Source organism: Mytilus californianus, unplaced genomic scaffold (genome assembly GCF_021869535.1).
Source record: "Mytilus californianus isolate M0D057914Y unplaced genomic scaffold, xbMytCali1.0.p SCAF_13, whole genome shotgun sequence".
Taxonomy (NCBI): domain Eukaryota; kingdom Metazoa; phylum Mollusca; class Bivalvia; order Mytilida; family Mytilidae; genus Mytilus; species Mytilus californianus.
The window spans coordinates 6042815-6070660 of record NW_026262615.1 but is presented as its reverse complement, the minus strand read 5'-3'; the positions used below and the strand labels follow the sequence as shown (position 1 = coordinate 6070660).

Genomic DNA, 27846 nt, shown 5'->3' with positions numbered 1-27846 from the left:
TCACTGCTGATAAATTTCGTGAAAGATTTATTTTTAAAAGTTTATAGACCTACACAAATGGTGACAGATAATGGAGCCAAATGATAAAAACATGTAACAGTGATCAAATGACCAGATTAAAAGCATTTGGACTACTAGATTTCATAGTTAACTAGATGTGTCAAAACAACACAAATGGCCCTGCTAGCAAAATAAACTTGAAGCCATTTTTTTTGGAGTGGATATTTGAGAATAAAAGTCTGTATAACTGTTATTTTCACAAAATTTTCAAAGTTCAAAGCCTGTATTTCAGCAAAAACCAGCGGAGCAGAACCAAAACCTAAACTCGATCTGTAACTGATCATAGTAGACTCACATACTAGAATTCAGCTCAATATGTGAAGGCGTTTAGAAAAAAAAGTCTGTATAAAAGTGTTCGTTCAGAATGACGGATGACAGATGAGGGGACATTATATTGCCCCGACCACTTAGTGGCTGGACCATAATAACAAAAAAAATCAATTAAAAAAGCCCTTTCTACCTTTGACTTTGAAAGAAATTTACCATACAATGTTTGTTTACTAAAAATTTATTATCTCAGAATAAATGAAATGTTGATAAATGTTTTCTGGTCAAGGTATTTCTTCAGAATGTTTCTCTCTTTCCTGTGATGACACCCATCTTGATAATACCATTTCCTATGAAACAAATATAGTATTTTTACTGTACATATAGAATAATGGCATTTTTGTTTTTGATTTTGACATTATCAGCAACATTATTTAGCTAGGGCAAGCTCATATTTCAGATGATGAATTCAGTATCAAGAAATTAAATAGCATTATTCCTTTTATTGGCAAATTGTATAAACGATTTACTTTTAAAAATATGAAATTACACTAATTTTACGCGTTCAGAGTGTTGTGATTGTTGTTCCTTGTGTGAATGACCTTGCATTCATTTAATTGATAATGATGCAGAATGACCTGAAAATGTGAAGTTGCTGTATTGTTATGTGACGAAAAATGTACAAACTGCAGATACAATATAAATATCAGACAATATCTGCATCTATAAAATCGAAATATGAAGAAGTATACTATTTAACATGTAGGTGTCATTAGTGGAATTAAGAAAATAAACTGACAACACACTGGCTAAAACAGAAAAAGGACCAACAAACACCTGTCGTGTTGCTCCTGTTAGTACTAACCCGCTCATAACTCTTCACAAGCACCTGAATCATTCATGTTTTTTGTTAAGATTCAATTTAATCAACAGTTTCTTTTTAGCATTTTGAGGATGATTGTTTGCCTATTCATCTTTAAGCATAGCGTTGTCTGTTTCTTTGACTTATGATTTTTTTCTCCTTCCCTTTTTTCACATACAGTATAGATACTTGTCTTACATTAAAGAACTTTTCTTGACCTCTCAATGTCTTTTCAATAAAATAAAGGGTATTGAGACTTTTCCAACTTTAAAATTAAGTCTTCATCTTATAATAATTTCTTTCTGTTAGTAAGAAATAATTCCTTGAATTTGTTTTCAATTACATTTTGAATTTGTATTCTCTACATATCTAAATAACTTATAAACACAATATTTAATTTTCATGTCATTATCAATATCAGTACAAACCTTAACTTTGAATTGTGGGATACATTTAGGTGACAATAGATCTTCTTCTGTTAAACTGTTAGGTCTAATCACATGACATATCAAGACTTCCTGTTGAACAAAGATAAATATACAAATGAGAAGGCTTGCTTAATTATTCTGCGGAAAAAAACAAAAAATAGCTATTTTCCTGTTTATCAAGCATAATCCTCAAAAAACAAAAGAGTAAATCATTCAAGCTAAATATAAATCTGCCTTTTGTGGTCACTTACAACATTTTGAATTTTAAGACTATTCTATGCAGGCCTGCTAAAGGTCTTGTCACTTATCAATAGGCATAACACTGGAAAGAAAAAAATGGCATAGGACAAACTTGAACTATATCTGTGTTCAGTGGTCTCAAACAACATTTTCAGTTTCAAATTTGGAGGAGGCATACTGGAGTAATTATGCAGAAACCGAAAATTTTGCTATTTTCCTATATTTTTTTATAAATTATGGGACATGCGTACATTGTAATTCTTAAACCTTAAATCTGTGTTAAGGGGTCTGTAACAACTAACAACATTTTCCAATTTACATACCTACAAACAAGAACAAAACTATATGCTTTTGTGTAATAATAATACCTTTGTTGCCTTTCCCTGGGGTATTAAAAAAACGATGTTTCAATAATTATTTAACTTCTTTGTTCAGTAAGTCTATTGAGTCCTGTCTGATTGGTCCACATAAGGTCTCGTCTGTGGTACTAAAGGCCTATCAACCTTAACCATTTGTTCAGTCATATTATTGAGTCCTACTGAACTGGTCCATATAATGTTTCTATTGTGATAACAGAGGGCTACTTACTTTAGCTACTTGTTCATTAAGTCTGTTTTGCCCTGCATGATTGGGTTCATGTAATGTGTCCCCTAGGTATATAAGGGCTACTTACTTTAGCAATTTGTTCAGTAAGTCTGGTAAGTGATGCCAGATTAGTCCATGTCAGGTCTCTAGTGTGGTATTAAAGGACTACATACCTTAGCTACTTGTTCAGTAAGTCTGTTAAGTCCTGCCAGATTAGTCCATGTCAGGTCTCTAGTGTGGTATTAAAGGACTACATACCTTAGCTACTTGTTCAGTAAGTCTGTTAAGTCCTGCCAGATTAGTCCATGTCAGGTCTCTAGTGTGGTATTAAAGGACTACATACCTTAGCTACTTGTTCAGTAAGTCTGTTAAGTCCTGCCAGATTAGTCCATGTCAGGTCTCTAGTGTGGTATTTAGGGTCTTCCTCTAAAGAATCTTCCAACACCATCTTAACTATCACTGAGTAACTACCATGATAAAAAGCTGGTCCTTCTTTGTATATTACTGAAAAAGATATGCTTCATGATGAAAACTAACTTTTCCTTGTGTCATATCTGATATTACTTCATACCAAAAAAAAAGATTTGCCCTGATTGTTTGTATCATCAAACATGACAATAGTATTACAGTACGATTTAAATGATATTAAATTTATCCCCCTTTTTGATATTTTGATAAGGTGTACTGATGGTACTCCTACATATATAGAAGATACTGGTGGTACTCCTACATATATAGAAGATACTGGTGGTACTCCTACATATATAGAACTACAGATATGGAGAAGCAGGAAACATCAGGAAAAGGCTATCAGAACTAAAATTACAACCCTTACAAGAATAAAGGAAGCAACAATGCCTTGTCATGTTTTACAAGGTGGTTGTGTGACTGATGCCAGCACATCACAGAGCAACTACACAACAGCAATATGAGACAGATCAAAGCAACAACTTTGATGTCAGAAAAAGTAAAACATTGTCAAAAGACAAGAAACAAAATACACAGGATTAATTAACTTCATGTATTCAGTGCTTCACTGAAACAATAATTCTTTGTAAGAACTATAATAGATTTGAATCACATGCATGACATGGAGGATGATACAACATGCATAAAGACTTGGGTTGCTCATTAATGAAGGCTGTACTGTGACCTATAGTTGTTTACTTTTATGTCATTGGTCTCTGATGAAGAGTTGTCTCATTGGAAATTATACCACATCTTCTTATTTTTATATTTAGTTGCAATCACCAAAAGTATATAGTCTTGCTGCTCTCCTTCAAGAGTGAAGAAAACAGTGAACAGTTCCTGCACTGTGTAATCATACAGATATAAAAATGAATCACTTTAAATAAAACCATGACTGTTAAATGCCCTGTCAGTATTTTTTATCAAATAAAAGTTAAAAGTGAAATAAATAACAATGACTTGATTCTTGATTAGAGATAGGAGTAAGTTTGGTTACGGCCATATTTGAACCCAATTATCAAGGTCATTGTCTCAAGAGAAAAAATATTCCATGTAGACGAAAATTCACTTATTAAGTAAGAGAAAATGATCTGTTTCTGTCAAGATTTTCTAACAACACGTTGATATCTACATTCAAAATAGTCCAAAAGTAGAGATTTTGTGACATTTGACCAAATCCTCTGAATTTCAACCAAATTTAGGCGTAGGAAACATAGTGCATAGCCTTCAACAAACTAGATATTCATTATTTTTTTGTCAACTTATGCGCTCTGTGTTTCCAGTCCAAAAAATTAATGGTAATTGACTTGTTTTCATTGATTTTTAGTGGAAAATCTAAATGTGTTCTATTTGTGGCGTCATCAAAAAAGCACTAATGTGTAAATTTTCATCAAAAAGACCTATATCCTATCTAGTCATTGCTTTAGCTATGATTCATTGTGATATTGGTCAATAAAATCTTATTTTATATTTTAGCTAGAAATAGGGGCTTTATAGAACCTACTCCTTCCTTTTTACATAATCATGAACAAATCAGTAAATAAAGGCAATATAGTAAGGATACCGCTGTTCAATAGTCATAAATCGATTTAACTGAAACAAATCCGGGTCACAAACCGAAACTGAGGGAAACACATCAGCTTAAGAGGAAAAAAAAAACAAAAAATCAAAAAAACGGAACAACAGAAACACTGAACTGCAGTAAAATTTTCCTATATTCTAAATTTCAGACATTCCTCTGTCAAGTATGTAAACAGTGGCAGTATGCAGTTATACAAATATCACAATAAGAATTTTTTTCTCAACTGAAATTAGGTCATACTTTTTGTTATTTTACTCATCGTGAATGTGATAAAAGGAAAGGGTTGAGTACTTACAAAACTCATTTTAATCTGGCTGATATTGATGTCTGCCTGTCAGGTACATCATCAGTGGTTGTCACTTATCAACATATCTTTTGTACATCAACTATGATGATAGATCTTTAGTTGACTCTTTTTTCGTTTTCATTTACAACTTAAGTCTTGAATTATGGCAATAAGAAATAAACAACTTTCGAGTTCAATGCATTTCCATCAAAAACTTTGGTTTTAATGAACATCATTCGTGCATTTAGGGGCATCGTCACTCCCGTTCCCATGTTGAGCGAGTAGTTGGAGAAATATGATGCTATATTGCACTAATTGTTCGGCAAATTAAATTCTTATAATTGATAATCAGCACTGCTGTCATTAGGGAATTATGATTAAGTACCTACGGAACAAACTTTATTTCTAGTTTATACTGCACAATGAAGAACACAAAGACCCTTGATGAATGTTAATAATGCAGTGATACAGGCGATCCCCTCTATCTGGTAAATGACGGCATAAAGGCGCGCATAATTGATGACTTTTTTCCAGTGAAGGACATAACTCGAAAGTGGTCTATTGGTTTGTTATTGAAACATGTTCATCATTAAAGATTGTATGCTGACCTTCATTTTCGTTTAATTTCTAAGTTGCTGTCTTATTCATGTATGGAAGACATTTTAACAATATCAAATCAAGTTAAAAGATGTATTGTAAAAAATTTCTTTCCTCAAAAGAGTAAACAAAACTTACTGAAATCTGAACCGAATTTGAGTCCTGTTTTAGGTACCCATCCTTTACTCCTATAATAATGATACGCTATATAATTAGGAATGAAAGTTTGTTGTTTACTGCTGAAAGTCTGCCACATCTCTGTTAAATCTGGAGTTCTCTGAAACACAATAAGTATAACAAGGTAATATTGCTAACATCTAACCTCAATAATTTCTAGTCTGAGGAAGGTTGCAATTTGTATCTTCATGCATTATTTAGTTGATTTGTTTCCTCATGCTTTTAAATTGTGACAACGCCATGGCAAAAAAAATAAGGGCCTTTTCAAAAGACTAACAACAGTATACAAATCAAAGCACGAAAGCGCTGTAAAGGCAGTTAATTACAGGTTGTGTGTATTTTAAGTCCAGTTATATCATTATCTTGCATAAAACAGTGTACTTATCAGAGGTGGCTTTCAGTATTTAAGATTTAGAGTTCTCTAATGATATTGAATAAGTTTTATGAATGTCATATTCTGAGCACTATATGAAGGCGATTGTTCTCACTTGTTTATGAACTAGTGCATTATGTCCAGTTTGTACCTTTTTTATCTATGTTTATAGTCAAATTAGTTATCAAAGGTACCAGGATTATAATTTAATACGCCAGACGTGTGTTTCGTCTACATAAGACTCATCAGTGACGTTCAGATCAAAATACACAATGTAGTAACAAAGCCAAACAAGTACAAAGTTGAAGAGCATTGAGGACCCAAAATTCCAAAAATTTGTGCCAAATACGGCTAAGGTAATCTATTCCTTGGATAAGACAAGAGTGCACACGCTGAAATGTCTCGCCTTCTTTACTAATCATTGATATTATGTTGATAGTCCTAAATATAAAGCTTTACTACAACTATCACATACACTTAACATGATCCAAGAAAATGAGGTCAAGGTCATATAAACCAAACAAGAAATACATGTACACCTGACAATCATTCAATACACTAAATATAGTTGACCTATTGTTTATAGTTTCTAAGATACAGACTTAACCAAGAAAACTAAACATTGACCAATGAACCAAGAAAATGAGGTCAAGGTCAGATGAACAATGCCAGGCAGACATGTACTACAGCTTGCAATCCTTCCATACAACAAATATAGTTGACCTTTTGCTTATAGTATTAGAAAAACAGACCAAAACACAAAAACTTAACACTGAGCAATGAACCTTGAAAATGAGGTCAAGGTCAAATAAAACCTGCAAGACTGACAGGTACATCATAAAATATTTCCATACACCAAATATAGATGACCTATTGCATATAGTATTAGAAAAAAAGACCAAAACTCAAAAACTTAACTTTGACCACTGAACCATGAAAATGAGGTCAAGGTCAGATGACACCTGCCCGCTAGACATGTACACCTTACAATCATTCCATACACCAAATATAGTAGACCTATGGCATACAGTATAAGAAAAACAGACTAAAACACATAAACTTAACTATAACCACTGAACCATGAAAATGAGGTCAAGGTCAGATGACACCTGCCAGTTGGACATATACACCTTACAGTCCTTCCATACACCGAATATACTAGACCTATTGCTTATAGTATCTAAGATATGGACTTGACCACCAAAACTTAACCCTGTTCACTGATCCATGAAATGAGGTCGAGGTCAAGTGAAAACTGTGTGACGGACATGAGGACCTTGCAAGGTACGCACATACCAAATATAGTTGAACTATTGCATATAGTATTAGAAAAAAAGACCAAAACTCAAAAACTTAACTTTGACCACTGAACCATGAAAATGAGGTCAAGGTCAGATGACACCTGCCCGCTAGACATGTACACCTTACAATCATTCCATACACCAAATATAGTAGACCTATGGCATACAGTATAAGAAAAACAGACTTAAACACAAAAACTTAACTATAACCACTGAACCATGAAAATGAGGTCAAGGTCAGATGACACCTGCCAGTTGGACATGTACACCTTACAGTCCTTCCATACACCGAATATACTAGACCTATTGCTTATAGTATCTGAGATATGGACTTGACCACCAAAACTTAACCTTGTTCACTGATCCATGAAATGAGGTAGAGGTCAAGTGAAAACTGTCTGACGGGCATGAGGACCTTGCAAGGTACGCACATACCAAATATAGTTATCCTATTACTTATAATAAGAGAGAATCTAACATTACAAAAAATCTTAACTTTTTTTTCAAGTAGTCACTGAACCATGAAAATGAGGTCAAGGACATTGGACATGTGACTGACGGAAACTTCGTAACATGAGGCATCCATATACAAAGTATGAAGCATCCAGACCTTCCACCTTCTAAGATATAAAGCTTTTAAGAAGTTAGCTAACGCCGCCGCCGCCGGATCACTATCCCTATGTCGAGCTTTCTGCGACAAAAGTCGCAGGCTCGACAAAAATCCTTAGTTTTTTCATTGGCAATCATAACACATCTCCTTATTTATATAATGATCTATATTCAACGACCTCAGGTACAAAAAAAATGTATGTAACTAAACTATGATGGGAAACCTTTGACTTCTTTCTTTATATAAACTTTTGATTTGGTACCATAGAACTATGTAGAGTAAATGTACATTGCAACATGTCAACTCTTTCAACTCCAAGCAAAATTATATTTCCAAGCATAAAGTAATTTATGAATGAAATAAAATGCTCCCCTGGGGCGCAGCTTGATACGACCGCAGAGGTCGAACCCTGAACAGTTGGGGCAAGTATGAACACAACATTCAAGCTTGATTCAGCACTGAATTTGGATTGTAATTAAATATTTGACACAGCATAGGTTTCTGACACAGAATGAAAGTGGTCTAAGATACTTAAAAAAATTTAATTTACCTATTCAAACCATATCATTATTATTTGCTTTTATATATAAATCAGAAATAACCAATTTAAAATGGAAAATTTTAAAGAAAAAAAAGGAAAAAGAATCCCCCACCCCCAATTTTTTGAACCCCCTTATGATTCATCACCCCAAAACTCAATCCCAGCCTTCCCTTTGTGGTATGGTACCTTGCAGTACAATTTCAGAGAGATCCATACACTTGAACACATGTTATTGTCTGGAAACTAGAAAAATGCTTGTTTTTGGCCCCTTTTTGGTCCCAAATTCCTAAACGTTTAGGGCAATTACCCCCAAACTCAAACCCAGCTTTCCCTTTGTGATATGGAACCTTGTAGTACAATTTCATAAAGATCCATACGCTTACACACAAGTTATTGCCATGAAACTAGAAAAATGCTTGTTTTTTGCCCCTTTATGGCCCCTAATTCCTAAAATTTGGAGGCAATTACCCCCAAATTCAATCCCAGCATTCCCTTTGTGATATGGAACCATGTGATACAATGTCAGAGAGATCCATAGACTTACACACAAGTTATTGTCATGAAACTAGAAAAATGCTTGTTTTTTGCCCCTTTTTGGCTCCTAATTCCTAAAATTTGGAGGCAATTACCCCCAAAATCAATCCCAGCATTCCCTTTGTGGTATGGTACCTTGCAGTACAATTTCAGAGAGATCCATACACTTGAACACAAGTTATTGTCTGGAAACTAGAAAAATGCTTATTTTTGGCCCCTTATTCCTAAACTTTTTGGGCAATTACCCCCAAACTCAATTCCAGCTTTCCCTTTGTGATATGGAACCTTGTAGTACAATTTCATAAAGATCCATACACTTACACACAAGTTATTGCCATGAAACTAGAAAAATGCTTGTTTTTTGCCCCTTTTTGGCCCCTAATTCCTAAAATTTGGAGGAAATTACCCCCAAATTCAATCCCAGCATTCCCTTTGTGATATGGAACCTTGTGATACAATGTCAGAGAGATCCATAGACTTGCACACAAGTTATTGTCATGAAACTAGAAAAATGCTTGTTTTTTGCCCCTTTTTGGCCCCTAATTCCTAAAATTTGGAGGCAATTACCCCCAAAAATCAATCCCAGCATTCCCTTTGTGATATGGAACCTTGTGGTACAATGTCAGAGAGATCCATACACTTACACACAAGTTATGTCTGGAAGTTACAAAAATGCTTATTTTTGGCCCCTTTTTGGCCCCTAATTCCTTAACTGTTGGTACCATAACCCCCAAAATCAATCCCCACTTTCCTTTTGTGGTATTGAACCTTATTTTAAAATTTCATTGAGATCCATTCACTTAAACCTAAAGTTAGAGTGCGAAAACTAATGTGTCTTCGGACGATGACGCCGGACGACGACGACGTCATACCAATATACGACCACAAAAATTTTTTTGCGGTCGTATAAAAAGGAGTTCTTAATTAAGAAATAAACTGATTCGCTGAGCGCAGCTGGATACACCCGCAGAGGTACTACCCTGAACAGCTGGGGCAAAAATGGACACAATATTCAAGCTTGATACAGGTCTGAATTTGGATTGTAATTAAATATTTGACATATTATAGTTTCTGAATAAATGTAGTCAATGAACTTGAAATCGGTTATATGAATTGAATTTATATTCAATTAAAGATTTCTTGCTGTTGTGCAATACACTGTGCTGTTGTGCAATACTTAATAAATCTGTTGCCAGTTCAATTTCTTCTCAATGTCATATTTGAAATTTATGAAAATCAATAGGGAGATTACATCAATAGCTATAAATAATTCACCAAAGTTTCATGTGAACTGCTTAAAGCATTTTTGAGTTGTTGTCCAAAAACTGGAAAATCCCCCCTTTTTTAATGAATAAAACCCCATAACTCAGAAATGTAAAATCTAAAATTTATAAAATTCTAAAGGGAGCTTACGGATTGATAATTTAGTCTTAGATGCAAGATTTTTTTATCAGTTGTTAGTGGCTTTGAACTAGCTGTCAGTAACTGCGAGTACTCTCAGATTTGTACTTAGTGTCTTTTTGTTGTTTGGATGTACAACTACCCGACCACGTCCACTTGTATTTGTATTTATCCATCTGATGAGTTTAGCCTCTTTCAACTGATTTTTATAGTTCTTTCTTATATTGTACTGTTACACCACTGTCCCAGGTTAGGGGGAGGGTTAAGATCCCGCTAACATGTTTAAGCCCGCCACATTCTGTATGTACATGTATGTGCCTGTCCCAAGTCAGGAGCCTATAAAAGTGTAATTCAGTGGTTGTCGTTTGTTTATGTGTTGCATATTTGTTATATTTGTTCATTTTTTTACATAAAATAGGCCGTTAGTTTTCTTGTTTGAATTGTTTTACATTGTCATTTCTGGGCCTTTTATAGCTGACTGTGCGGTATGGGCTTTGCTCATTGTTGAAGGCCGTACTGTGACCTTTAGCTGTTAATTTCTGTGTCATTTGGTCTCTTGTGCATGTGTGGAGAGTTGTCTCATTGGCAATCATACCACATCTTCTTTTTTATATTTACATCAACAGATATAAAAAATTCACCAAAGTCAAGGTGAGACAACAAAACTTAGTTGTAAGATCTCTGAAATTTTTTACAGGGTACGAGTTTTTCTCATTGTTGGAGATTGTACGGTGACAGTAACACCTGTAACTGCTTAAACCCATTTCTTATGCACTTTAGTTTGATAAACTCACTGAATATCATACCACATCTCCTTATTTTTATATGCATTACAATTTACATGTGCATGTAATTGTGAATATATATATATCATAACAAAATTCATTGCGTCACTTTTATTTATGCATCCTTTGGCACAATATATATACAAGTTCTAAAATTACACAACATAAAACAACTAAATGTTATTTCAGATGAAAGTTTTGTTTCAGTTCCATTCATAGGATTTATTAGAATTTTGTATGTTTTGCCAAGTCCAATAATTCGCTCTATGTGACATAGAGACATAGTTTACTAAACCACCAGGTGTCGAACATTCAAGAATTTTCAGTGTTTCTGTTTTTATTTGATGAAAAGGTTGCCTGAGCTCTAGGAACTTTAGGTTTTATCACGGGATATTCTGTGCTGTCAATAATAATCCAAGTCGTAGGAAACTTTAATTTGAAGTTGGATGGTGAAAAATACCTGACTAAACCACAAGATGGCCAAGTGTTAGCCTCACACCACTGTTTAGACATAAAAACAATCCATGTATACACAATATTCTTAACACTAGATTCAATCTAGAATCTAGACAGTTCAAAGTTGGTTGTATGATGCCTCAATTTCATCAAAGTCATAAAAAAACTGATTTTCAACTGACACCCTATCAATTTGAAAATATATGTATCTCAAACAATGTGCTGCTGGACCAAGTGTGGTCAAAACAAATAAAAATTTAGTATACAACTCTAAACCGGTATAAAAATGCATGGCTGTGTCACGTGTCTTCATTTCCAAATTCTCTGCTGAAAACATAGGCATTGATGGTGTTTGCGTAATTCCATCTGTGAAGCTCAACATTAGCTCGGCAGTTGGTGGTGGACAGTCATAAATCCTTTCTGCAGTATGAATGACTTCTTCAGGAAAACCAACTTTACAATCAAAACTTTCCTCTAGATTTCTACTACAATCTTCATCAAGTTTAGTTCTTTTGTTTTCACAGGAAACTGCCCTGATTTTTCTTTTTGCGGACGATTCAGTCTCTTGCTTGGTCCAGGAAAATAGGCTGGGAATTGCAGTAGACTTAAGTCTCTGTATGGTGGGTTTGCGCCCTGAAAAAGGTTATAAAACATTAGTTTTTTTATAATTAAATGAACTTCCATTAGCAATGTATACTCTGTACTACCTGGCGAAATATTAACTAGATTTATTCATTACAATCTGGATAAAACTATGTTTGCCTGATTCAATGTATGTTATGTAAATCCAGAGGACAAACAATGAGAGACTTATGCAACAAACGTACATTGTTTGTACCTAAATAACTATAATATAGATGAGAGCATGTCATTGTTTTGTTCCTGTTAACATTGTCATTGATATTTTTCAAGAAAGTCTATGAGGCATAGCTTATGCATTCCTGTCATTAGACATTACTACATTAACATAATTACTGCTAAAATAATTCTCAGTATGATATACCTCTTGTAAGAAATCATTATAATTGTAGCAATCACCAAAAAATCTCAAACAGATCATATTGAATCGTAATCCAAAAAATTATGACGTCTTGAATTACCCACCCCCTTTTATTCTAAAACGATAATTGCGGTTGTAAACAGACTTTGGTTTATTCGCATGGCGATTACATATATAACTATATATTTCACAAAGAAAATAGAGTTTTACCATGAATAGTTTCCTGCACGTAGTCTTTTTCAGTAAAACGTGCCTTGCAAACAACAGCTGATTGAGATGGACTCCACGATATCATCGTGTTCTCGTCCAATCTGCGTATGGGCCATGGCGTTGATCCAACTTTTCCTTCTTTTTAAGTCATTTGGAAATGCATGTCCTCCTCTTAAATGACATCCAGGTACACAACAACAAGTACTTGGCATCGTTAATTAAAAATATAACTGAAATAGTTGCACAGTGCAGAAACCGGAAGTAGAGGAACAGGATCCGCTACCACGGCGCCACCTATTAAGGAACGATAATTTGCTACTTTATATAACTGCGAAAATAACGTTAGACGGGTTCACGTGCATAAACAGAAATGCGCTTTAAATTGTATAATATAATTCATGTTCAGTCGACCTTTAATTATTATATCAACGACTGAAATGATTTATAAACATCTAGATTGCAGATAACACTCGAAATTAACCCGAGCTCTTTCCACACGGAATTCAAATAATTCTAGTTTGTCAATCGGTTGACTGCTTATAATGCAAAATACTAATATATCAAAAGTTTTTAAAACTAACAAAACAAAATGATCGTTTCTCTATTTCCCAATGTAAATGAAATGAAACAAAAAACATTTTATATCGCAATAAGAAGAGGAGAGAATTCAACATTTCCGGATCTACTTGGAGTCTAATGACCCCCCACGTAGATAAGTTGGATATCGCGGAAGGAAGGATTAACCCGGCAACTAGAAAGGCATTAAAGCACTGCCTTTAAAAACAACATAGAAAACTAAAGACTGAGCAACACATACTCCACCAAAAACCTTGGTGTGAACTAAGGTTCTCTGGAATGGTAAGCAGATCCTGCTCCACATGTAACTATGAAAAATTTTAAATAAGTTTTTGACCTTGATTGACCTTCACTGAAGGGTTTTCTTCCTTATACCAGACATACCTTCTAATAGTGGTAAATGATTATGTCAAGTTTCATTACCAACTCTATTAAAGGTGTAAAAAAGTTAGAAAGCGGAGAGGATTTGTGACAGATGGTAGCGCAGATGCACATGCTGATAACGAAAGGCCTTCTGCCAATCAATCTGTGTTGTTGTAATAAATTGTAATAAACAAACCAAAACAACTTGTTTTCAATCTCTGAGGCAATTAAAATGTTGCAAAATAGTTAGGACTTTCAGGACATACACTAATTTCTAAATGAATTTTACTGATTATATGAAATTGTTTGGTTGCTGTCCCATTTACATACTTCATACAATTGATTCTGTTGCAGTACAAACTTACTTCTGTGTCATCTTTTACTACCAGACAACCAAGACCATAGGACAAGAAAAATGCCTGAAATATATAATTAATCAAGAAATTGATGAAATTTTGTAAAGTGGTGTAAGACATTTTTCTATGGTATTAATCTAGCTATGAATGGCTGAAATTGCAAAATTTAATATTAAATCTTAAGCAATGTGGTCATTAATTAGTGCTTTAATTCTTTTTACATATTTTTCCTGAAGAATTTTAATTTAAAAGGATACAGCTAATATAAGATATTTTTTGCATCAATAGTTTTTTTTTTATGGAACATACATGTATAATATAGATATGAAACTATGAGTTTTAATATAATTTTGGATGATTTAAATCAATAAAAATATGTACTTTGGTCATGTTGGTTGGTGTGTATTGCATACAATTCATAACAAATTAATCTTCAAAACATTTCTTTCAAAGGACTAACATGCATGACATGTGTAAACAAAAAATTACTTATTTCCATAAATATTGCTGAAAGATTTTCATGTATTCTGGAAAAAAAATTGCAAGTACAAATAATTTTTCTCCATTCCCTTTTATATATTCTTTTATATTTTTTCAAAGTGGTTTAATCTTTGTTTAATTAATTGAATACATTAAATAAGTTACATGTATAACAATTCAAGGACTATAACTAATATACTGTTAACTTTACCTCCTCAAAAGATAAATGAAGATTTTCTTTTACGAAGAATGGATCCTTTTTCAAAACAGGTCTCCATTTTTTCTTCTTCCTAGATATTTTTCTTCTCTTACAAACCTCTGCTTCACTGTCAGAATCATCAACAATAAATAAATCCCCCTCAGTATCATCTGACTTATAAAGAGAGTCTAAATCACTATCTGAACTTTCTGTATCCGACAGTTTAGATTTTTCAGTTTTAAACTCAATAACATTATCCAACATATTTGTTTGGGAAATTTGGAAATCACTTTGTTTGCTGTCAATTTCAACGTCCATTTCTATTTCAGAATTGTCAAATGAAATAGCATCTCTTTGATCAAAATTTGTTTCTTTGGCCAAATTATAAATATCTCCATGATTTTCATGTTCTAAATTAGATTCTTTCTGAGAATTTTGCGACTTTTCCACCTGAGGTAAAATGTTTGTTCTTTTTGAAGAATCAGTGTCTTTTACCTCAGTAACGTCTATAAATTCAGAGTTCTTTTTAGAATCATCATTCCAAATATCACCAGATTTATGTATTTCAACGTTTTGAGTTTTGTTTATTCCAGGTATTGTTGCAGATAAAGTCTCATCTCCCCAGAATTCAGCATCCTCTTCCCATAAGTCCTCTTTACTTCCTGTGTTACTGGTTTCCCATTGGCTTGCTGGTTCTGCCCATAAGTCTTTAGGCATTGCACTGAAAGGTTTTGTTTGTGAATGAAATAATTTACTGCCATCATCAATACTTGGATTTGAAGTGTTTTCCTTGTCTTCTGTTACAGAAAGTTTTGATTCAGAATTCCCTGCAAAAAAGCATCGTTGGATGTGATCTATCAATTATTGTAATAATTTCTATAATATTTAAGGGGGAAAAAAGTTTCCACATTTATTGCAAAGGAAATAAAACCTTTCCCCACAATCAGTTGGTGTTTACCTTGCTTTCTAAATTTTTGCAAAGTGAGCTGTCCTCTTTGGATTGACAAAAATAATATGTGGTATGATTGCCAATGAGACAACTTTTCACCAGAGACCAAATGTCTTTGAAGTTAACAACTATAGGTCACTGTATGGTCTTCAACAATGAGCAAAACCGATACCACATGGACTTAATTTAATGAAGGCTGTACAGTGACCTATAGTTGTTAACTTCTATTTAGTTCAAAGCCAGAGTACCTAGACAAAACCAGACCAAAGACTCAGTATGGGCCTGGCTAGGGTAATGTTAAAAAAAAAGAGGCGAGAGATACAAATGGATAATCACACCCATAAGTCGAAAACAAACTTACAATGCCATTGGCAAAAACACAAAAAAGACAAACAACTTAAGATAAAACACAACATAGAAAACTAAAGACTGTGCAACACAAACACTATCAAAAACTGGGGGTGATCTCAGTTCTCCAGAAGGGTAAGCAGATACTGCTCCACATGTGTCACCCTGTTGCTCATTCAAGTACAAACCTGGTGATAAGTCTAATTTGGTAGGTCACATACAAGGAAAAAAAATTTGGATCGATAAAAAATTTCAAGTTTATAAGACTTCAATAAATTTCTAAGCTGGCAACTACAAAATAGTGAAATAGGATTTCATGATCAAAAGAAAGTTCACTCAGCCGTACAAACTCAATGAAGAAAATATATATGGTCTGTCATAAGTAAATTGATAAACGGTTTACGCATGTTAAGAATAACACCTAAAATATATCTACATACCATCCTTAGATATTTCTGAATCTGGGTCCTCCTTGAATTCTTCAGAACTATCATACTCTAAATGGTGTGGTGATGTCCCCTCTATTTGTTCTAAGCACCAGTTTAGTCTGTGAACATAACTGAAAAGAGAAATAAGAAATCAGCTTTCTCCGTTAACAGAGTCTTCATGGGAGACAATTTATTCAAATTCACTCAAAAGTTCATTCCTTAAAAATAACAAAATTATTCATAACTACCTTCCTAAGCAAATATCAACAATTTTGGAACTATAAGGAACTTCAATAAATGGGTTAGATTTTGATATCTATTTATCCATTACACTGAATACGCATAAAATCTTTGCCACTAGACAGTAAGCAAACAGTCAAAAAGTTGAACTGAGTAAGCCAAATGATGAACAGCAACCGAAAGCAGAGTGCAGATCATTTTTGGTTCATATTAGTTATGGGAGATAGCAAACATCTAAAACTATTCTAATTTTCAATTCTGAAGTCTACAATTCTATCCTTCACTGATGTTCCCAAATAATTTAGACTTACTCACCTTCTCCTACTCATAATTCTGGCATTGATTGTCTCCCCTTTTCCGTTTGGAATGGCCACTGTCTTGAAGCGCTGATTAAACTCTGGCTTACTTCTGGATAAAGTACCTTTTCCAAAAAATCCCTTAAAGTAAAGGTTCAAAACTTTTGAACAAAACTTGTACAATTTTTTAAAATATATTTTAGTGCATATATCAATTGCATGTTAACAGAAATGGAGATAATAGACTATTTTCATATTACCGACTTTTGGTTCCGGGTTATTTAATTTTTCAACATTTAGTTGTTTTCTTTTTATTTTAACACCATACATTGTAGTATGTGGCTGCGTTTTATTATCTTATTAGATAGTCCTGTGTAATATTTGTTTAATTTTATTTTATTTCCTTGTTCAAGTAACCATTTTTAAAGGTAATGTTATCTCCCTTAGTCATCTAAAATTATTTATTCATATCTTTCATACATTCTTCTATTCTTCATTCCAGAACTCATGACATCATTGTTCAAGTGGAGTGTTTAATTGTCTTTAATAGAACTTTGTCCTTACTATCCATAAAAGTATGATTTCATGGACAATGAAAATCTCATTTGTCCGTTACATGTACTTTTAAAATTACTACCAGTACCTATCATTTACAAGCCACCAGAGTACAATTTTTAAAAGCCTTGCACAATCATTTAACATCTGTGTGTAGTAGAGTTAATAATTCAGTTCTTAAGATAAGTTTATATGTCAATTAAACGGTATTAAAAAAGAAGGAACGAAAGATACCAGAGGGACAGTCAAACTCATAGATCGAAAACAAACTGACAACGCCATGGCCAAAAATAAAAAGACACACAGACAAATAATAGTATATATGACACAACATAGAAAACTAAAGACTAAGTAACACGAACCCCACCAAAAACTGGGGGTGATCTCAGGTGCTCCGGAAGGGTAAGCAGATCCTGCTCCACACATTAAAATGTGAATTCAGAAAAAAAATTCAGTCATCATTTACTTCACAAAACATGAGAATTGAAATTTCTGTGGTAGTAAAAAAAGTACTGGCATATTAAAGATATGTAACTTTTTGTAGAAGAATAATTGGAGAAATTGAAAACATTTAAAATTAAATTTAAATCCTACAAATAAACTTTTAAACATATTACTTACATTGTCAAGCATTAACAAATTTACTTGAACAATTATTGCTCCTGATTGTTAGAAGTATTTATACACTTTGTTAGTCAGTTGGTCAAGTTAAATTTTATAAAAGAGCTGTACATGATCAATTAAGGGAATTTTTAAATAAACTTATTTTATCATCTTCTTTCAGCATTTAGATCAGGTTTTGTTTGCCAAAATAATAGAAGACTGGAAAAAAGCTCTGGACGACAACAAATTTATTGTTGCAATTCTGATGGATCTATCTAAAGCATTTGATTGTTTACCTCACGATTCACTTCTACTAAAATTGGAAGAATATAGTCTGTTAAAAAATTCTCTAAAATTATTACAAAGTTATTTAGAAAGCAGAAAAACAATGTATTAAAATTGGAAGTTCTTACAGTGAATGGGATCGTATGTTTTAAGGTGTACCACAAGGGTCAATTTTTGGTCCAGTTCTTTTCAATGTCTTCATAAATGACATATTTCATTTTGTACAAAATAGCACCATTTATAATTATGCTGATGATAACACTGTATCATATAGTGATCATGATATAGATAAAGTTGTTAAAATTTTAGAAACTGATAGTTTAAATCTAATAATCTGGTTTTCGATAAATTTAATGAAGGCTAATCCTGACAAACTCCAGGCTATAGGTGTAATACCACCAAATCATAGTATGTCACATCCAGTTACATACAAAAAAGGGTTGAAAAAAATATTCCCTTGAATTTGACAGTTGTAGGAAATTAATCCTACATTTCATTGCAGTAAAAAATTTCTGAGTCATAAACATATATCTTTGGTGTTTCAAAGCACCATTATTTTTTTATTTGGTGTTTCTATAGAAAATTTGGAAACTTGAGGTTACATGGTTACTAAAGCTTGTACACAGGAAAATAAGGGGTGGATTTGATTGGTTAACTTCCAGTGATGGTTATTTTCTTATATGCAATGAAATGTTATGTGAAATTTTGTCTATAGTACTGGACAGGATAAAACTTTACTCATTCCAAGTATTTCTTTATTTGAAACAAAAATAAATTCTTCACATTTTTTTGAAAAGTGCAAATTTAACAAAGACTAATAGGGGAAATCAATGGTGGTATTACACCTATAGCCATTGAAAAAAAAACAAATAAACATAATTTCACATTCAATTTAAATGGAAACAAAATTTCTTGTGAAGAAACATTGTAAACTTCTTGGAATAATTATAGATTCTGACTTTAACTTTAACAATCACATATCTGAAATATGTAAAAGGCATCAAGACAATTAAATATTCTAAAACAAATGGGCAAATATTTAAACAGGCTAGGTAGATTAACACCATACTACTCATTCATTCTTTCAAATTTTTACTATTGTCCAGTAATTTGGCACTACTGTAGTGAAAAAAATTCTTTTAAAATGGAAACTAGAGGATCTCAAGAGCCTGTTTCGCTCACCTGTATTTACTGATGCTTTGGAAATCATGTAAAATAAGGTTAAAATCATAATTAATAGTATTAGATATTAGATATTACATGTATTATAATGATATAAGATAATAACAAAAAACTGCAAATTTTTGTAAAATTACTAACTCAGGGGCAGCAACCCAACAACGGGTTGTCGGATTCGTCTGAAAATTTCAGGGCAGATAAATCTAAATCTGATGAACATTTTTGCCACCTGTCAAATTTGCTCTAAATGCTTTAGTTTCAGAGATATAAACCAAAAACTACATTTTACCCCTATGTTCTTTTTTTAACCAAGTCGGCCATGATGGTTGGAAGGCGGGGTCATCGGACAAATTTTTTAAACTAGATACCCTAATAATGATTATGGACAAGTATGGTTAAATTTGTCTCAGTAGTTTCAGAGAAAAAGATTTTTGTAAAAGATTACAAAAATTTACAAAAAATTGTTAAAAATTGACTATTAAGGGCAATAACTCCTAAAGGGGTCGACTGACAATTTTGGTCATGACAACTTATTTGTAGATCTTACTTTGCTGAACATTATTGCTGTTTACAGTTTATCTCTATCTATAATAATATTCAAGATAATAACCAAAAACTGCAAAATTTCCTTAAAATTACCAATTCAGGGGCAGCAACCCAACAACAGGTTGTCAGATTTGTCTGAAAATTTCAGGGCAGATAGATCTTGACCTGATAATCAGTTTTACCCTGTGTCAGATTTACTCTAAATGCTTTGGTTTCAGAGATATAAGCCAAAATCTACATTTTACCTCTATGTTCTATTTTTAGCCATGGCGGCCATCTTGGTTGGTTGGCGGGGTCATCGGACACATTTTTTAAACTAGTTACCCTAATGATGATTGTGGCCAAGTTTGGTTAAATTTGGCTCAGTGGTTTCAGAGGAGAAGATTTTTGTTAAAAGCTAACGACGACGGACGACGACGACGACGACGACCGACGGACGCCAAGTGATGAGAAAAGCTCACTTGGCCCTTCAGGCCAGGTGAGCTAAAAATTCAAGAAAGAGATCTTAGATTCATCTATGAAGATTATGATGGTTCATACGAAAAACTGCTAGAAAAGTCAAAATTACCTTCTTTAAAAATAAGAAGAATAAAAACTATTGCAACAGAAACTTTTAAAAAAATTTAAAAAAAAAGTCCAAGCTATTTTCATGATTTAATTGATATAAAAATTCATCAGCACAATTTAAGATCACAGGAAACAGCTGTACTCCGAGAGTCAGAACTACCAGGTATGGTTTAAGATTGTTTCGCTATAATGCTGCACAAATCTGGCAAGAGCTGCCTAACCATTGTCGAACGGAATCATCTTTTGACCAATTCAAAAAATTGGTAGAGACATGGGATCCATATAACAGCTCATGCCAGTGCAGTGCATGCATATAGTATTTTTATGCCTGTGCTTTTTTATTTTTTGTGTGACTATTTGATTTGTTTAGCTTTTTTAGTTGCTATTATCTGCTAATCATTCTAACGTATGCTATGTTTTAAGATATACTTTATTTTGCATACTATACTTTTAACTTTTATATGTCATCAATGGTATCTTACTGGTGCAGGATTTTCTCGCTGTGTTGCAGACCCATTAGTGGCCATCGGCTGTTTTCTGCTCTTTGGGCGGGTTGTTGTCTCTCTGACACATTCCCCATTTCCATTTTCAATTTTATATTGTATGTTTAAAATTGTGTTCTTTTCATGACTTTTGTAGTAAATACAGGTAAATTGTATGTGTAATACAATTGATGACAGTAGTGTTGTATCAGCCATCTGTGATGATATCGATATCAGCCACGGTTGCAAAGGCTTTATCAAACCCCTTATATGTATGATGTCACGTAATCGGTATCAGTCATGGTTACAAAAGCTTTATCAAACCCCTAATCTGTATGATGTCACGTAATCGGTATCAGTCACAGTTACAAAGGCTTTATCAAACCCCTAATATGTATGATGTCACGTAATCGGTATCAGTCACGGTTACAAAGGCTTTATCAAACCCCTAATCTGTATGATGACACGTAATCGGTATCAGTCACAGTTACAAAGGCTTTATCAAACCCCTAATATGTATGATGTCACGTAATCGGTATCAGTCATGGTTACAAAGGCTTTATCAAACCCCTAATCTGTATGATGTCACGTAATCGGTAACAGTCACGGTTACAAAGGCTTTATCAAACCCCTAATATGTATGATGTCATGTTATCGGTATCAGTCACGGTTACAAAGGCTTTATCAAACCCCTAATCTGTATGATGACACGTAATCGGTATCAGTCACAGTTACAAAGGCTTTATCAAACCCCTAATATGTATGATGTCACGTAATCGGTATCAGTCACGGTTACAAAGGCTTTATCAAACCCCTAATCTGTATGATGTCACGTAATCGGTATCAGTCACGGTTACAAAGGCTTTATCAAACCCCTTATATGTATGATGTCACGTAATCGGTATCAGTCATGGTTACAAAGGCTTTATCAAACCCCTAATCTGTATGATGACACGTAATCGGTATCAGTCACAGTTACAAATGCTTTATCAAACCCCTAATATGTATGATGTCACGTAATCGGTATCAGTCATGGTAGTACGTAATCGGTATCAGTCATGGTTACAATGGCTTTATCAAACCCCTTATCTGTATGATGTCACGTAATCGGTATCAGTCACGGTTACAAAGGCTTTATCAAAACCCTAATCTGTATGATGTCACGTAATCGGTATCAGTCAGGGTTACAAAGGCTTTATCAAACCCCCAATCTGTATGATGTCACGTAATCGGTATCAGTCAGGGTTACAAAAGCTTTATCAAACCCCTAATCTGTATGATGTCACGTAATCGGTATCAGTCAGGGTTACAAAAGCTTTATCAAACCCCTAATCTGTATGATGTCACGTAATCGGTATCAGTCATGGTTACAAAGGCTTTATCAAAACCCTAATCTGTATGATGTCACGTAATCGGTATCAGTCACGGTTACAAAGGCTTTATCAAAACCCTAATCTGTATGATGTCAGGTAATCGGTATCAGTCAGGGTTACAAAAGCTTTATCAAACCCCTAATCTGTATGATGTCAAGTAATCGGTATCAGTCAGGGTTACAAAAGCTTTATCAAACCCTAATATGTATTATGTCATGTCTTGTGAAAAACATCTAAGAGAGATCATTTGTACTTGTGGTACATGTATATGATAAAATGTATGTGGTATGGCTTTTTCAATATCACTCACTGTATCAACCCTCAACCAATACAATCCCTCGAGCAGAGCTCTTGAGATTATATTGGTGTCTCAGGTTGATACAGGTGTGATATTGAAAAAGCCATATGATACCATATAGCAGGTTATTTTCGCGGGTGTAAAATTTCGCGATTTAGGGGCAACAAAGTATACGAAAAATTTTGGCGGTTTTTATTTTGGTGGATTCTTAAATCCAAATTAAATATTTTGGTGGATACTGAAATTGTTGCAGTTAAAAAGCTGGAATGACCTCTTATTTATTGATTAGATTCTGATACAGTTAATCATTTAATTTAGAATACCGCTCATTTAGATATTTGTTACAAGTATTCAAACGTCTTGTAAATTTTACGATTGACTATTTAAGAAATTAACCAGACCTTTGATGTACTAATTAGGTTACAAAATTATCATGAATGTTTAAAACTCTTATATGGCTTCACACTAATTAATAAGGGTAATTACCTGATAAGAGTACCTTGCACTCTTATTCTAATTGACACTTATTTATAAAGTATACACACCTGACAGTCATTTTATAAAATACATTTATGTACAATGCCCTTTGGTATTTATCTTGTTAAAACTAACATACTTTTATTGACCTGCCGACATGAAAAATAGATTGTTTACAAAATCCTTTAGCCATGTTAACTTCGAAAAATCCTTTAACCATGTTAACTTTGAAACTACCCAACGTATGCATAAATTTTCGCCGAATTTATTTTCGCGATTTTCATTATCCGCCAAAATAAGTGAAAATTAACACCCCCCGAAAATGAGTGTTTATATGAATTATAAAAATTAGGCTGTAAGTTTTCTCATTTGAATTGTTTCACATTTGTCATGTTGGAGCCTTTAATAGCGGTCAATAGGGTATGGGTTTGTCTCAGTTGATGGCTGTGCACTTGTAGGATTAAATATTGTCCGCCATGAAATTATGTCCACCAGACACTTTTTCACAGTAAATTGTGTCCACGGACATAATGTTATTATGAAATATAGCCCGGACGATATTTACCTATGAAATCATGTCCACTGATGTGAAAAAGTGTCCTTCAAAGAAAGGACAGTATTTCATGTGAAAAAGTGTCCACTCTCAATACCAACAAAATGTATACATAGCTTCAGTTCTTTATCTAAATTGAAGTTTTAAAATTGGCATAAATTTTTTTTCTCTATTTAAACATGGCATGTATACTGGAGTATTGAATTCATACAAAATGTGATCATCACCATGTGTAGTTATACATATAAAACATGGACTATGCACATAAAAACAGTAATACATTTAATAGAATGTAATATAAACTGTGTGAATAATAATATATGTAATTCATTTCACAAAACAAAATGTTTTAATTTACAAAATCATGTAATATTTATGAATAGTACTCCTAAATACTGTTCTTTCTACATTTGGCCTTTCTTGTACTTTTAACAGGGGTTGTGACAGGAATATGTGCCTGTAGAACATCTTTATAACTAAGATAATTGAAAATGCTTTGGTATTCAACACCATCCAATTTTGTTTATATCAAAATATAACTGGTTCTTTATTGGTTTGTTTTGGTAATAGAAAATTAAATATAGCTTAAACATTTCATGGACTTTTTTATTATCTCCCTTTAAAGGACAACTTTTACTGTGAAAAGGTGTCCTCTTATTGAAAACTAGTCCAAATAATTATGATGTCTAAAAGGCTATTTTATTTTTTTGCTTAGACAACTTACTTCGCAGTAAGGCGTCAAAGCAAAAAAATAAAATAGCACTTCAAGAAGTCATAATTATTTGGACTAATTGAAAACCAACCTTTACAGGACAGAATTTATTAGTATTTTATCATGAAATTATGTTCGATTGAATGGACACTTTTTCACAGCTTCGAACACATTTAAATATACCTTTTCTAAGAAAAAGTGTCCGGGTGGACACTTTTTCACAGGACATTTTTATGGCTCACACAGTGGCCAATAATTGCTTATATCCACTTCAAATGAACTCTGGTGAATAGTTGTCATATTTGCAATCATACCACATCTCCTTATTTGAATATCACCATCTTTCAGGGACCTTTCAGGGAAAACAAATCTTGTACAATGTAAAGCACCTTGAAAACACAATAAGTGTAAAACTTATATTGAAAATCTTACCATTTTGTACAGTCTGTCAATGTCTCCACTATGTTTGATTTCTATGTGGTTGCCATGAAGATAGCCTGTATAATAGAACCATGTGTTTTCATACTGTTCTGTTGCTATAGGAACAGGAAATGGTGACTCTTTGACTGCATGTACTCTTTTCTTCTTTTTTGGATTAACCAGCTTAGAAAATGCCATACCAACAAAAAGAAAGCTTCACCTGAATAGAAAGAAATAGTAGCTATGCATGTAAAATCATTTTTTGTCTTTTTTTCAGTATATTTTACATTTATATCATGAAACTACAGAAAACATTGCAACTTGTGTTCAGATGATAAATTAATATAAAATCGAAGGAAACACTTTCATTTGACCAACCCCTACCTGGTGAATTGAAAATACACAGGATAGCAGAGATGCAGATTTTTTTTTTTTCATGTCCGACATTGTGTCTTGCATGTATAAAGACTTTAGCTAGTCCTATCAACTGTTTGCCAGACCTACTTTTAAAAAAAAAAAAATAGTTCCCAGTTGGATTAAGATACGCCTTAAAGCCTTGACACAGACAATGACTAGAACAACCAGATTAAGGACATAACCATGGGGTGGTTGTAATGACTGAGACTACATTCAATTTAAATTATCCACCAGCACCAAATACATACTTCATATTATGATAATGATTTTATTCTTCTGTGGAGCATTGTGAAAGCAATAATTTAATCATGTTAATCATTGAAAAAATGTTTATTGCACTGACAATTTTTGTAAATGGTCCTTTTCGACCATAGAAATACATACATGTGATGGACTGTGAAACTCAGATCAAGAGATTGGGAATTTTTGGTCAGGAGATTAGGACTCAGATCAGGAGGTTTTTTATCGACATAAATTTTGTCGTAAATGTAACCGTGTAATGTACTAAATTGTCTTTTAAAGTGTTATTTCTTCAACTTTCAATCCAAAGGTAATATGTTTATAGTACCCTTGTACTATTAAATTTTCTTTTTCTTTATTCAACCTCTCATTCTTTTTTTTTTTGGGGGGGGGGGGGGGGGGGGGATTTTTTAATTTCATTTCTTTATTTTTGTTTGATATTTATTTAATAAAACATTCACTGCAAAAAGATTATTTTTTTATATCTTGATAATTTGCAAATAGATTATTTTTTTTTTATCTTGATAATTTGCAAATAGATTATTCTTTCATGCAAATGAAACAATGAAAAATTTCAGTAGAGGTTATACTTATTATATAAATTTCAGTTTAAGCCTTGAAAAGAAGTATAGAACCCTCTAATAATTTCCAAATTATTATTTTTTTTATTTGTCCTAAGACATTTAAAATCATTTAATTATCATCCTTTTATGATTATTTGTTCAATTTATATTTCATTTATATTCTTTTAACAATTTACATTATTTAAAGGAAAATAATTTGAACAGCATAAAACAAGGGAAGTAACCCAAAATTTATATCAATTATTTTAAAATACACAAAGTTTTTATTACACAACTGCAGTTAGCCTGAGGTAAAAATTGTTGATTACCAGTATGTTTGACACCCAAGCTGGCAAGTGAAGCCATATAATGACGCATGTTCTTTGATTTACAGGTAAAATTTAACTTCAGGTAATGTCAGTTACACCGGATATGGCGGCTGAAAGTTTTCATTCATGAAATATTTCATACACAGGATTTTTTTCTCTTCAACGGGAGGATGGGAGGAGACCCCTGAAAATGGGATTATTGTACTCCCGTTAGGAGGTTCACATGTATGGAAATATTTTTCAGGAACGTTTTTCCAGCAAAAGGATTATTGTACATGTTGTAGGTAGGTTTCACCGTGACCAAGACCCTGGGCTTTATCTAGTTTATTCAACCATGTGTAGTCAAATACCAGTCGATTTACATGCAACAGTGTGCCCTTTTCTCATTGTCAAATCTAATTCAATGTCAAAAGAGATCTATGTGAAGGTGTTTTAGTTGGATTTTGTTCGGCATTATGCAGGTATAAGACAACCAAGAACAACTCTTCATCACTTGTTGTTGAAACAACTATCGGGTCACCGTCTTGTATATTGTCAATCCTCATGTTTGTCATCAGGTAACATTGCAGATTTTCTTTCAAATGTTTTCTTTACCTAGCATTTTTTTTAGCAATCATATTCATAGAACCCTATAAAATTCATAGAATAAATATGAACATAGCCCCCTCCCCCTTTTATTATTAAACAATATTTGTTTGTAATATGTACTAATAATCATAATTATATTGAATAATATGTGTCTATTACTTGATTGATATGCTTGTAATGATTTAGAACGCTTTCTTTAGCCATATGATCATCAAACCAAACTTCTCATTGCACATGTAGAGGTTAAAATTCAGAACGGAAGTAAGCATAGTCACGTGATCTATGGATTAATTTAGGTCAGGTAAGAACACAGGTTGTTGGCTACTTATCAACATTTTATTGACATATTTACATAGTCAAAGTGTTTAACAGATTATCGATTACAATCAATATTATCTTATGTTAGTAAATGGCGGGTAGTTTGATTTGAAAGCGAGTACAAAGTAGAGAAACTGACCAAAAATGTATGGTTGACCTCACCTTCGTCTTTGTTGATTTCCACACAACTTCAAAAATCTAGAAGCTATGACTACTATTGTGTATTGTTTGATGCAAATGTCAGCGTGTTGAAGAGACATTTAAAAACTCAAAAAAAAAACTGAGAGTACTTTATATTAGTAGGGTGTTGTCTCAAGAAATTAATCGATTTAAAAAAAATGAA

The 27846-nt window shown here is 33.1% G+C and overlaps 3 protein-coding genes across 3 annotated transcripts in view; 1 reads left to right on the top strand and 2 right to left on the bottom strand.

Moving 5' to 3' along the window:
- Window positions 1-552: 552 nt before the first annotated feature.
- Window positions 553-27426, bottom strand: LOC127723060 (tRNA-splicing endonuclease subunit Sen2-like). Its single transcript, XM_052229498.1, has 10 exons — window positions 27345-27426; window positions 25061-25268; window positions 17018-17139; window positions 16475-16593; window positions 14750-15564; window positions 14068-14121; window positions 5514-5652; window positions 2786-2946; window positions 1618-1707; window positions 553-677 (listed from the first exon to the last, which is right to left on the bottom strand). The coding sequence occupies exons 2-10, from the start codon at window positions 25244-25246 to the stop codon at window positions 612-614; spliced, it is 1752 nt and encodes a 583-aa protein (XP_052085458.1). The 5' UTR covers window positions 25247-25268; window positions 27345-27426; the 3' UTR covers window positions 553-611.
- LOC127723071 (uncharacterized) lies at window positions 11194-13545 on the bottom strand. Its single transcript, XM_052229513.1, has 2 exons — window positions 12764-13545; window positions 11194-12186 (listed from the first exon to the last, which is right to left on the bottom strand). Exons 1-2 carry the CDS (start codon window positions 12846-12848, stop codon window positions 11672-11674), a joined length of 600 nt encoding a protein of 199 aa, XP_052085473.1. The 5' UTR covers window positions 12849-13545; the 3' UTR covers window positions 11194-11671.
- Window positions 27427-27457: 31 nt separating the features above from the next.
- The window catches only part of LOC127723058 (smoothened homolog), a 50236-nt gene continuing 49847 nt past the window's right edge, over window positions 27458-27846 (top strand). The window contains exon 1 of the mRNA XM_052229496.1: window positions 27458-27486. The gene's annotated coding sequence lies outside the window, so the exon portion shown is untranslated. The remainder of the gene's footprint in view (window positions 27487-27846) is intronic.